This window comes from Chrysochloris asiatica, unplaced genomic scaffold (genome assembly GCF_000296735.1).
Source record: "Chrysochloris asiatica unplaced genomic scaffold, ChrAsi1.0 scaffold00249, whole genome shotgun sequence".
In the NCBI taxonomy this organism is placed as follows: Eukaryota; Metazoa; Chordata; class Mammalia; order Afrosoricida; family Chrysochloridae; genus Chrysochloris; species Chrysochloris asiatica.
The window spans coordinates 2,941,883-2,955,598 of NW_006408767.1; the positions used below are offsets into that span (position 1 = coordinate 2,941,883).

General features: G+C 43.4%; 1 protein-coding gene across 1 annotated transcript in view; it reads left to right on the forward strand.

Moving 5' to 3' along the window:
- PRKAG2 (protein kinase, AMP-activated, gamma 2 non-catalytic subunit) overlaps positions 1 to 13,716 on the forward strand; it is a 474,947-nt gene that overhangs the window by 354,161 nt on the left and 107,070 nt on the right. The window contains exons 5-6 of the mRNA XM_006873702.1: positions 2,385 to 2,466; positions 12,074 to 12,079. Of these exons, the coding sequence (XP_006873764.1) occupies positions 2,385 to 2,466; positions 12,074 to 12,079 (88 nt within the window). The remainder of the gene's footprint in view (positions 1 to 2,384; positions 2,467 to 12,073; positions 12,080 to 13,716) is intronic.

A 13,716-nucleotide genomic window follows, 5' to 3' on the forward strand; every position in this document is an offset into this window, starting at 1 on the left:
AGCCTCATCTTTCTCCCGCGGAGCGGCTGGTAGTTTCGAACCGCTGACCTTAAGGTTCGCAGCCCGATTCGTAACCACTACGCTACCAGAGAATAGCCATCTTTATTTTGTTGGGTGTTACAGTTCATGAACATGGAATGCCTCTCCATTAATGTAGCACTATGTAACTTTCAGCATACAGATTCGGTACACATTTTATAACTTTGTACCTAAGTAAGCATTTCTTTCATTAGCACTATGTAACTTTCAGCATACAGATTTGGTACACATTTTATAAGTTTGTACCTAAGTAAGCATTTTGTTTTCTTTGCAGTAGTTGTAAATAGTTTTTAATATCAGTTTCCACACATTGACTTTTAGGATATAGAAACATGGTTGACATGTATCTATGTTGATCTTGTAATTTATAATCTTACTGAATTCACTTTATTAGTCCTCTTAGGGTTGTGGTTTTTTTGGTGTATTGATAGAGTTTTTCTGCAGACAATCATGTCCTTTGCAAATAGAAACGGTTTTATTTCTTCTTTTGCAAGTTGTATCCCTTCTCTTTTTTTGCCTTATTGCTGTGGCTAGAGCCATCCCTGCCTTGGATCCAAACTTGGTGGTGGTTATATGCCAAGGAGTTGTTTCCAACTCATAGTGACCCTGTACAGGGTTTCCAAGGCTGTAAAGCTTTATGGGAGCAGAAAGCCTCATCTTTTTCGTGCAGAACAACTGGTAGTTTCGAACTGCTGAACTTGCAGTTTGCAGGCCAATTCATAACCACTACGCTACCAAAGAGGGAAGCATAAAGGGAAGCATTCAGTCCTGCATGATGCTAAGTGTACATTTTTTATAACCAAAGATTTTACAGAATTAGTTTTGTTTTTGTTTTAGAAGAGGAAATCTAAATGAACACTTAAGGCTTGGCCCAACTGAAATGACAAAGCAAAAAAGACACAGCCAAGGAGAATTGAGTGCTTCCTCTACCAGCTGAGGAGCCCTGGTGTGGCGTTGTAGGTTAATGTGCCAGACTACAAAGCCATTTGAACTGCAAGGTCAGCGGTTCAAGCTCACCAGCTGTTCCTCGGAGACCTTGAAAACCCTATACAGGGTCGCTATTGGTCGAAATCAACTAGATGGCACTTAACAACAACAACTACCAGCTGGGTTTGCAAAAGAGAGAAAGCCAAGTTCTTTTCAAGAGGCTGGGGGCTATTTAAGCCCTAATTTGCGCTCGAAATCTCATCCCATTTACAAGATCCTTGCATTTTGCAGAGGACCGCCTTGGAAGTGCGGACATAAATTCCTTGTTCTAGAGGCCAGGCCTCATAGAATAGAGAACCCTGTTCCCTCCATGGCGGCCAGTCTCTCAGCCTGCCAACATGAGCTGGTGATAGGAGAGTCTCAGATACCCAAGTGCAGGATCGGAGGAGTGGCTTGAGCCAGATTTAGATTTGTGTGAGTTTTTGGCAGCGCTCATCTATAGATGAGAATGAGTTATGAAGCAGCAGCAGGAGCAAATTAAGCGTTCCAGGGCTGGAAAAAACAGACAGCAACGAAGTGCATCAACAGGGGTCAGGGATGGGTAGCTGTAATCTAAAGCTTGCAAAAAAGAAAAGAGGCAAGTCACACCCTCCCCTCCGGCAGGCTGACCCTCTCTAGGGTCCTGAGGCCTCTCGCTGCAGGCCTTGGCCCTGTTGCCCCGCCCATCCCCGCCCCCGAGACCGCTCCCCTCGCCTGCCCCACCCTCGGGATGGGCGGAGACCACACCTGCACTTGTGAAACCAACTAGAAAGTACTAACCGTGGGTGACGGGGACAGGTGAGTGAACGTGTGTGCCGCGGAGTAGGAAGGCGAGATTAGAAGTAAGAACGTTAGCATCTGCTAATGGCGGAGGGCCACGGCCGGATGGGGGCGCCTGGAGCCGGGCATGCGCCTGCGCGGGCCGGCTTCAGAGGATGGGCAGTCCCGGACGGTCCCCGGGCCTCCCCCGCCCACCCTGGCCCCCCTTCTTCTATGTGGTCTCCTTCCCCACGGTTCCTTCCTCGTGGGGGCGCGACCCACGCCGGGCAGTGGAACATTCCACTTCGAGGGGGGAGGCAGGGGCAGGGCCCACGACTGGATGGGAGGGGGGGTACCTGCAGCGGCCGCGGCGCTTGGGGGTGGAGGAACCGATGACTGCGTGGAGCCCCGCCCCCGGCCGCCGGAGTGGGCCCTCCGCTGGCCCCTCCTCCCGGGGTGCGGGCGGGCGGGCGCCCGAGAACACCGCCCCCGCGGAGCGCGGTGCGAGTCAGGCCGAGCCGGCGGGCCGCGCCGGCGAAGCTCCCCCCCGCCGCCCACCTAAGGTCCGGGGCTTGCTAGGCGGCACCGAATGCTGATCTCTGTCCTCTCCTTTTCCTCAGGCAGCTACTGTAGCGGCGGAGGCGGCAGCTTCGGGTACCGCTGGAGTCGGCATGCTGGAGAAATTGGAGTTCGAAGAAGAAGGTGAGTGTGCGAAACGCCCGACTAACTCCATCAGATCTCTCCCCCGCTGTAATGCGCCTTTCTTTTCCTGTCTTGGGGGATGTCGTGGAGGGGGAGGCTCCGTGCAGTGAAACGGTCGGAGGGTCTACCGACTCCAGCGGCTGGGAGCTGCTCGCGTGCTGCGCCGAGCCCTCTGGGAAGGGCCGGACCTCCCTCCCCCACCCACCCTGCCCGCCTGCTGTCCGTCCCCCGGGTCCCAGGGATGCACAAGCAGCCCCTGCACCTCCCCGGGGACCTCAGTCAGGCCAAGCTCAGCTGAAGAGCTGCATGCTGCATTTTACATGAGGAAGTCAAGGATCAGGGATAGACATCGGAAGCGGCAGAGATAACGTCTGCAGTGACACATTGGTGCCTTTTGAATAAGTGAAATACTAGCTGGGTTTCAATTAGGGAGCCCAGCAACCGAGCCATCAAAACAGATGGTTGGTCCTTTTGTCCTTACTAGCTGTACTCGAATTATAAGCAAGGTGTCATGCAGTAGTAGTAATTCTTGTTCATTATAAATTTAAAGGCAACCCCAAAATTGTGTTTATAGTATATACCTTTAAGTAATGCCAAGTGGTTCCCTTATATGTATTTGAGAAAATAGCTCCTATAGCGTGTAGCTTCTTCTTTTTTTTTTTTTAAAGGAAAAGTTAAATATGAAAATCAGGATTGGCTTATTGAATTGGTTTTGAGTTAAGTTAATCCTCGTACGCCATCATTTCTGTTGCTTCTTATAGTCCCATTTGTGTTTTTCTTTTTCCAGTTCCATTTCTTCTTAATTATTTACCTGGATCTCACATTCAAGCTATTAAAAATTGAAGGGATGAGCTTGTTCTTCAGCAGAATTAATATTTAAAATGGAATGGGATGGGCTCAAAATTGAAAAGAACTTTATATAAATACTTGAAAATTTGAGGAATTTTAAAGGCTTTTACACAATTGTGTCTCCTTCTAGTATTTATTAAGTGACTTCCTTTTATCCAAGAGTGTTGATTTAAAAAAAGCTTCCAAAACAGTGCACCGTGTAAATGTTGTCGCTGTTCCAACTTTTGTACTTCTGTTCATTTACAATTAGGCAGTTATTTAAATGTATCATGCTAAGCAAACATGAGTGATAACCCATTAATAGTAGGCAGTGTCCTGCATTTGTTTTATGTTTACACTAATTGCAGCATTTCACAATCTTGTCAGTTAGAAGATAACACATTAATAGTATCATAAAAAGTTCACTTTCATATTTATCATTGACAAGCAGTTGAATGATGAATTTCAAAATGATACTGTAACATAATTTGCATTTAGCCTGTTGAAATGTAATCTGGTATCTTCACGCAAATGCACCATTGCATTTTGCTATTGCAAGTCAGATTTTGATGACTGCACACAGAATAATGTGGTGTGCACATTCATTTAGGCTTTGAATGTGTAAGGCACAGATTTTCTTTGCCCCTTTTATTACTAACAGTGATAGTCTATTGCATTTAGAATTTCACAGATTAACATGGAGACCAGAGGAGACTGCAGAGCAGATTCTTTATTAGAGAGGCCTGTGGTTAAAAGCACAGGTCCAGGTCTACATTTCAGCCCCACCACTTACTTACGAGCTGTGTAACCTGGGCCAAGTTGCTTAACCTCTTTATGTCTTTCTGTTGTTGCTTGCTATAAAGTCAGTTCCCACTCATATCAACCTTGTATAGGCTTTAGAGACTTTAAATCCTTACTGAAGCAGAAAACTTCATCTTTCTCCCGCAGAGTGGCTGGTGGACTCAAACTGCTGACCTTGCGGTTAGCAGCCCAGTGCGTAACACACTATGCTACTAGGGTTCCTTTCTCTCTTCCTTAGTTTTCTCACTCATGAAATGGAGCTAATATTGGGATGTTGTGTGATTCAAGTGCAACAACCTGTGTAATACTATTTGTATATTTTATTGTTGTTAAGTGCCGTTGTGTCTGTTCTAACTCATAGCAAAGCCTATATAGTTTCGCAGGAGTAACTGGTGAATTTGAACCACCTACCTTGTGATTCGCAGCACCGTGTTTATCCCAGAGCACTACACCAGGTTTCTGTTGAGTGCACTGTAAATCTATAGTATAGTAAGCACTCTGTAAATGTTAGTTACTATTATTGTTTAAATACCTTTTACGATTGTACTGAATTCATAGACTTTTTAAGGCTTTGATTTGTGCTTATTAATATGGAGATCCTACTCAGCAAAGGTTTGGTGGCCTTTAAAAAAAAAAAAAAAAAAGGTTTATTATATTGCATTTCTTCGTATAGATACATGAACTTTTAGAAACACTTTTTGGTTATTGCCTCTGCCATTAGAATTAATGTTCAGTTAAACCTAACTCATATGAGTTGGTTTTAGTTTTATTACATTTAAGCATCTAGGAAAGGGAATTTCCCATTTTCACCAGCTGTTTTTTATCTAGATTGCTATCATTATTTTAAAACATACCAAGTCACAGAAATAATGCTGCCGTGTTTTTTGGTTAGATTTTTAAGATGGAAGAATTATGATTATTTGGCTATTAGCTGAGGTAGAAAAGGAATGGTCTAAAGTGCTGCTTTGTTTCTTTAGAAATTTAAATTGCTTATTCATTCAACATATGGAAATAACTGAAGATCAAGCAGAATCTTAACATTAATTGGGAGAAGGAAGAGGCCCTAACAGTAAATTACAGCTTTAACTATCCTGTGAGTTTAGGAGTTGGCAGCCTACATGACAGATAGCTGTGGAATAACTCCTCATTTAACCTTTAATCTTGTTCCTTAGCCATTAATGTCTTTTATGCATTGGTTTCTGGAGGTATTGTTTAACTTAAGATACATCTGATAGCCACAAAACACATGATTACTAATATTTTTGCTACATAGTGTTTCTCTATTTTTTAATTATAACTGATGGTATACTTGTTAGCCACAATTTGGAGGCTCTAGTGAAGTTGCCATAAGGAGCTCTGGTAAAGTAGTGGTTACAAATTGGGCTGTGAACCTCAAGGTCAGCAGTTGGAAACTACCAGCTGTTCCATGGGAGAAAGATGAGGCTTTCTGCTCCCGTAAAGATTTACAGCCTCGGAAACCCTGTACAGGGTTGCTGTGAGGCGGAACTGACTCCACGGCACATAACCACCACCAGTAAAGTTGACAGCATCTCTTGGAATTTTGTTTGCTTCTGGGAAGTAATAGAAGAGCTATTCTGTGATTAATTTTTCCTGTCTGCATAGTGTGGGGGTTCTCCATTGCCTGAGTTATGTCTGACATGCGCTGCCTGTTTCTGCTGTTAGCTCTTACCTTCCTCCTCTGACAGTGCTCACGTCACTTCTTCATGGGAAAATCCTGACCACTTTCTGCTGTCTCTATATATGGTAAGGATCCCTAGTGGTGCAGTGGTTAACTCTTCCACGGCTGACCACAGGTTGGCAGTTTGAACCTACTAGCCGCTTCACAGTAGAAAGATGTGGCAATCTGCTTCTGTAAAGATGACCGCCTTGGAAACCCTATGGGGCAGGTCTGCTTTGTAAAGTAGGGTCACTATGTGTCAACAACAGTGATTATTTTGGTCTCTGGTGTGTACCTCAAGGGTGGTTTAAACCATGAAGTTGGCAATTGAAATCCACCAGCTGTTCCTCAGAAATCCTGGACAAGGTTACTATGAGTCAAAACTGACTTAATGGTACTTAACAACAACATATAGGATGGGACCGCAGTGGCTTTGTGGGATAAGCACTGGACTACAAACCTCAAGGTCAGCGGTTCAAGCCCACTAGCCACTCTGTGGGAGAAAGATGAGGCTTTCTGATCTCAAAGATTAACAGCCTCAGAAACCTTCTACAGGATCCCTATGAGTAAGAACTGAGTTGTTATTGTTGTTAAGTGCCATCGAATCAGTTCTGACCCATAGCAACCCTGTTATAGGGTTTCCAAGGAGCAGATGGTGAGCTTGAACCGCCAGCCTTGCAGTTCAGACAGCTTTGCAGTCTGGCGCATTAACCCACAGCGCCGCACCAGGACTCCCAAGAACTGAGTAGACGGTACTATATAGGATGAGAGCGAACTGCTTTAGGCTGCAGCCTCACCCCCACCTTCCTGGCGACACACAACTCCCAGAGCTTTATGTGTGTAAGAACCAGAGATGGTTTTTAAATGCAGATTCTGATTTCGTCAGTTTTGTTTGGAACCTGAGATTCTGCATTTCTGGTGGTAATGCTGCTTGTTCACATAGTGGTTCTGTAGGATAAAAACTGGACTACTGACCACAAGATTGGCAATTCAAACCCACAGGAGAAAGATGTAATCCTCGATAGTGTCTTCATGAGTTGGAATCAACTCTTTGGCAGTAGATTTGGTAGGAGAGCAAGGGTTGAGCCCTGGTGGCACCATGAGTTAAGCACCTGGCTGCTAACAGCAAGTTTAGCCCTTCAAACTCACTACTCTGCTGGAGAAAGATAAGGTTGTCGGCTCCCTTAAAAATTTAGTCTAAAAAAACCTTAAGGAGCAGTTCCATTCTGTCCTAGAAGATTGCTATTAGTCAGAATTGAGTCAGTGGCAATAGGATTTATCTGTCTGTTTGTCTGTCTTATTTTACAGCAAGAGTTGGAAAGCATCAGTACAGGGTCAGGTAGTAAATATTTGAGGACCAGATGATCTCAGTCTCTGTCCTATTTCTATGCTCTGTCTTTGCAGCATGAAAGCAGAAAGTAGCCAAAAACCAGTCAAAAGGGTAGGGCATGTTTCAATAAAACTTTATATATAAAAACAAGCCTCCTTCAGCTGTTAGGAATAGTTGGCCGGAGGCCTGCCTGGTATGCCTCTTCATGGTCTCTGTGCCTGGCAGTCTTCTTAAGACTTCAGGGCTCATTCCACATTCCACCTTTGTCTCACATTTCATCTTTCCCTTCCCAGTACCATGTAGTAGGTCCTGGGCACTGTTTCAGTGTATCACTAATTATATTAAATGTTTATAGTTGAGTCATAATTGTGCCATTTCTTTAATTTGTTCAAATGTTACTTTTGAACATTCTCTCTCTTAGAACTGTCAGGAACATTACAAATAAGAAACAGCCCACTGCTGTCCAGTGTATTCTGATTCCTAGTGACCGCCTAGGACCGTAGAACAGCCACCACCACCCCTATAAGGTTGCAAGGCTGTAAACCTTTAGCAAAGTAGATTGTCACATCTTTCTCCCGGGGAAGGATGCTGGTGAGTTCAAACTGCTGGCTTTTGTCTTAGCAGCTGAGAATTTTACCACGTGCCACCAGTGCTTTTCTTGTCAGGAACAGAAATATTTCTAATTCATAAAAGACAGGACAAAGCTATTTTCCCCTAAAGCTATATAGGTTTTCTTTATATAGTTTTGCTTTCCGAATGAAGAATCTTTTGAAATTACAGTCATTTACTGCTAGAACATAAGACACCATTATAAGTTGTTGTTGTTGATGTCTAAGTGCTCTCAAGTAGATTCTGACCCACAGCGACCCTATACAGGGCTTCCAAGGAGCAGCTGGTGAGCTTGAACCACCGACCTTGCAGGTGATGTGACTTTGCAGTGTGACACATTAACCTACAGCACCACACCAGGACTCCTAGTTATTATTGTTGTTGTTATGTGCCGTGGAGTCGGTTCCGACTCATAGAGACCCTGCACGGGGTTTCCGAGGCTGTAATCTTTCTCCCACAGATCAGCTGATAGTTTCGAACTGCTGATAGTGAGATGGTTAGCAACTCGATTCGTAACCAGTACGCTACCAGAGCTCCTTTAGTTATCAATGTTGTTGTTGTTAGGTACAATCGAGTCGGTACCCATGGCGATCTTATGCACAGCAGAAGGAAATAATGTCCGATCCTGGGCCAACCTCACTACTGTTGCCACACTTGAGTCCATTGAAACTGCCACTTGGCCAGTCCATCTCGTTGGGGGTCTTCCTCTTTTTCTCTGACCCTCCATCTTACCAAACATGATATCCTTCTCCAGTGACTGTCCCCTCTATGTCCAAAGTATGAGAGATGAAGTTTAGCCATCTTGGCCTCTAAGGAGCACTGTGGCTGCACTTCTTATCATTACTTGACTTAAAATGTTTTATTTTTATCAAGTATATATAATAAAGTGATTAAAACCACAGACTCTAGATCTATGCTGCCTGAGGTAAAGTGTTATCATCTCTGCCGCTAAGTAATCCCGTGAGTTTGGGCAAATGACTTACCCTCTCGGCCTTTTTTTTCCCATCTGGAAAATAGGGTTATTGATAGTATGTACTTTATTGGAATGTTGGAAAGATTAAATGATTGAATATATGGGAAATGCTTACAGTAGTACCTAGCCCATGTTGTTATTATTAAGTGCTGTTGATCGGTTCTGACTCACAGTGAACCTGTATAGGATTTCCCAGGGGCTGCTGGTGGGTTTGAGAATTACTGACCTTGTGGTTCAAACCGACCTTGTGGTCTAGTGTTTGTCCTACAGCACCACACCAGGACTCCCATAGCATTTACTTTATCTGTTTGTGTTCTCTTTTATTATTATTATATCAGTCACATCTATGTATCTTTATATTTGATCATTATTAACTTCTTGAGCTTCCTATGGTCAAAACCAAACCTGAAGTACTTCATAAACACCTCAACAAAACCCATGAATGCTTTTTGAAATGGATAATTATTTAGCAATTTTATTTATGATTAATAAAATCAATCTGACCCCACCAGCCAATCCATGGGCGAAAGCTGTGGCAACTTGCTTCCATAAATATTTATAACTTCAGAAACCCTCTGGGGCAGTTCTGGTGTGCCTTGGAATTAAGTTGAGGGCATTGGGTTTTTATGGGTTATTTGTTGTTGAGTGCTGTTGAGTCTGTTCTGACTTATAGCATCCCTGTGTCAATTTTCCGAGGAACAGCTGGTAGATTTGAACCTCCAACCTCATGGTTAGCAGTCCAATACTTATCCTACAGCGCCATACCAGCTGCAAGGTTTTAGCCAGTCTGCATTCTCTCTTCCTTTGCCTGCTTGTTTTATCCTAGTTGGGTATGTATTCCTGTCCCTTCACCTGCATGGCACTTATGTTTACACACTTTTTCCAAAGTAGAATCTTCTGTTCAGAACTCATCTCTAAACTTACTTGTTCTAACAAGACTGGTCCACCTATTTCTTCTATACTGGTTGTTGTTGTTGTTGTTAAGTGCCGTTGAGTCGGTTCTGACCCATAGCGACCCTGTACAGGGTTTCCGAGGGTGTAAATCTTTACGGGAGTAGAAAGCCTCATCTTTCTCCCGCGGAGCAACTGGTAGTTTCGAACTGCTGACCTTGCGGTTTGCAGCCCGAATCATAACCTCTACATTACCAGAGCTCCTTAGAATACATATTTTACAAGATGGGAAAGCATTAGATTTTTCTGCCCAAAGTCCCAAATTTTAGACCTAATTTAGTAATTTAGACCCAGTGAAGTAATTGTATTTCTTTGGATAATTTGTGAAATCTCTTGAGGCCTTTTTTTGTTTTCCATGTTCTCATTGTTGGGTTTTTTCATTCTAAAGCAGTGAAAAATGTCTTTGATACCATAATGGTGTGTGGTCTTCCAAAGACCCTTGGTACATAAACAGGTATATGATATGTCTATGGTATTAAGATATCTTGGGGTGAGGGAAGATGAATTGTTTTTATTGCTCCTTTGGTGTGTGTATGCTGGTGATAACTGCAAAAGATTGAGAAACATTGCTTTAACTTACTTAAGGGAGAAATATTTTGCTCTGTGTATGTGAGAGAAAGAGAACCTATTATATGATTTCTTTCTCACGGAGCTTTTAGATCTGCTCCGTGATTCTCCGCTGTCAATTCTAAGTGCCTTGGGTCTGGCTTGAGGGCTGCTGACCTCTGCTGGTGAAGACTAAAGTGGCATGTTTCTGACTTCTGCTGATCCACTCTTTCATTAGAAAGCTCTAATAGTAATCCAAGGAATCTGACTCTGGTGTGGCACTGTGGGCTAATGCACCAGACTGCAAAGTCATTTTGAACTGCAAGGTTGGTGGTTCAAGCTCACCAGCTGCTCCTCAGAAACCCTATATAGGGTCTCTGGGCCGAAAGCGACTCAACAGCACTTAACAACAACAACAATAGTAATCCATGACCCCAGCTTTTCCTTCCCTACTGAGTCTGTATGCCCATCGTAGACAAGAACTTTATTATTTCTTAATTATTAGAAATAGTTGCAATTTTATGAAATATTTTCAATGAAAAGTTTTCTTCTCTGACTGGCCCCATATTTAAAACATTGCAGAATTCTGTAGTTGTTAAGTATCGTTGAGTTGGTTCCAACTCACAGTGACCCTGTATGGGGTTTCCAAGGTGCCCACCAGTCGCTCCTCGGAAACCCCATACTGGATCTCTGGGAGTCAAAACCAACTCAATGGCACTTGACGACAACAACAGATGTTTATTAGATAAATAGATTCCTGTTGTGCTGCTGTAGGATAAGCTCTGGACTGTTTACCACAAGGTTGGTGAGTCAAGCCCACCAGTCGCTCCTTGAAAACCATATACAGACAGGGTTCCTGTGAGTCAGAGCTGACTCACAATACCTAACAACATATTTAATAGACATTAGGTACACATTCGCATGTTTCTGAAGTAGGATGCAGCTTATGATTGATAGCATCTTTGATTTGAGGAGATACAGTACTTGTTTTAGACAGAGGTTTTGTTACCTAAAATGGAACGATCTTTGCCTAGTTGAAGCCAAAAAAAAACAACAACAACAAAAAAAACAAAGAACAAATAGGAACATCCAGGAGATGTAGAAGTGGGACTTGTCGCCACACTTCAGGAGTAACTGCAGCCACCTGGAAAGTCATCAGAATCACGACTGCTGTCATGGTCATCTTTGGGGCCTCATGCTTTCCTTCTCAAAAGCCAACTTTTCCTGCTTCATGGCTTCCATGTTAGAAAATAGCCCCTTAGCCCTAGCAGCCAGCTGGCCAGAGTCCCAGCGTGATGGTTCACAGTCCAGCTTGGTGAGCTGATCTCAGAGAAAGTAGAGACAAGGGCTGGGCAAAACCCCTGCAGAGTTATCTGCTGTACCAATATCCTTGTAACGTGGATTTTAAAGTTGCATTTTTTTAAAAATTGTGAATTGTAAATTGGGAAAACTGTTTTATTCCTAAGATTATAATTGTGGTTAAGTGCCACCAAGTCAGTTCCTACTCATAGCGGTTCAGTGCATTATCCCACAGTGCCACACCAGGACTCCAAGATTGTAATAATGTTGTTGTTAAGTGCTATCGAGTTGCTTCCAACCCACAGGGACCCTGTATAGGGTTTCCAAGGAGGGACTGGTGACCTTGAACCACCAATCTGGCAGTTCAAACTGACTTTGCAGTCCAGCGCACTAACCCACAGCATCACGCCAGGTTAGCTGAGTGTTCTAAGTCCTGGACATTTATCTAATCCTCAAACTCTTAAGAGATAAAACAAATTTTATCTTCCGTATTTGATTGATGAGGAAATTAATAAAGTCAGAGGCTAAATAAATTACCTAAGGTGGCATATCCAGGCATAACTTACCTAGTGGAAACAGGTTATAAACCCAGCTGTTGGTTTTGCAGAGCCATACTTCATTCCGAGAGTTCCCTTTCTGTTTCCTCACCTCCTATTTAGTATTCTTTGAGCATGATGACTCTGTAGGGTAAGCGCAGGACTTCAAACCACAGAGTCAATAGTTCAATCCCACCAGCCACTCCCTGGAAGAAAGATGAGATGGTCTGTCTGTTCCTGCAAAGACTTAAACCCTCTACAGTTTCTCTGTGAGTTGGAACCGACTCAACGGCACCAAACAACAACAACAGCATCTAGTAGTCAGCTTCTTAGGTGGCATAACTGGCTTGCATTTGGCAGTTCGAAGCCACTCAGTAACACAATGGAAGAAAGGCCTCATAGTCTACTTCAAAGCAACCCAGAAAACCTTATGGAACAAAGTTCAGTTTTCAGAAGCACATGGGGTTAACGTGAGTCAGAATTGCCTTCACAGCCACAGGTTTGGTTTTGGGTTTTATCCAGTATTCACCCTACTCTTATCAAGGTTTCATTTTCACCACTCCACTCAAGCTCATAAATTTCAAACTTCAGTAGACATTTATCTATCTTCTACTTACTTTTTTTTTAATGTTTTATTGTGAATTATGTGATATTTACTTGGGAGAACGTTAGTTTTACATTCATCCTATTGTATATCGTTTCATTGACATGGTTACAATCCCCTCCATGCATCATCAACCAACCAAAGGGTATACCCTGCAAGCCTGCCCCCTGGTCATCAGTACACAGCCCCTCTCCCCTTCTGTGTCTAAAGTCCCCAGCTGCTCCATCTCTCCACGTCTTCGTCTCTGCCTCCATCTCAGGCATCACTGCTTCTCTGGGTAGGGTCCCGCTCTACGCTCTTCTCCGTTGATGGTCCTAGGGACCTCTGCTCCTAGACTGGAAAGTTAATCACTCCCCTGCTTGCTACAAAACGTCTCCCTTTACATTTCCAACCCTCCCAATCAGTCCTGATAACAATTATTCACTATTGTATCACAAGAGACCCATCCACATTTCCTTTCATCAGCCCCGCCTAGACAGATTAGATACTACTCAGTGAAGATTCTACCTTCCTCCATGCCCTCTGGATCTAGGTTCCCTCTTGAAAGCTTGTAAGCCAGTCACTTCTTGCCTTTGTAGTCCCCCCACCCCCATTTTGGGTAGCCAATGGCCAAGTTACCCATCCCTGTCTCTACTCTGTGTGTGGAGGGGGTGGGAATGACCCTGGCTGTAAAGATTTGTTCCCTCTTTTGAGCTGCTGCATCCATAGTGTAGGTCAAGTTCATCAAATTGTATCAGATTACTCTTTTTTTTTTTTGTCTTCTGTCTTCTTCTAGTTGAGCTCTGATCATCCAGTCATTGAAGCCAGGTCAAGTGGGTATCATCTGCAAGTGTGGGGTCTTCTAATTACTTATAACTGTTAGTAATATTCAACAGAGATGACCACTGCCCCCTTCTTGAAGCACTTCCTTAATCTCAAAACAGTCCCCAGACAATCTGGTTGGTTGTTTTATCTCCTTGCTGATTTCGACTCTTCTCTGTCTTCTATTTTTAAATAGCTGATTTAGTGAGATATTCACGTGCCTTTTTTTTTTTTTGATAGAGTTTTTTTTTTTTCTTTTTATTTAATTAAATTTTTATTTTGGATTGAGTGAAA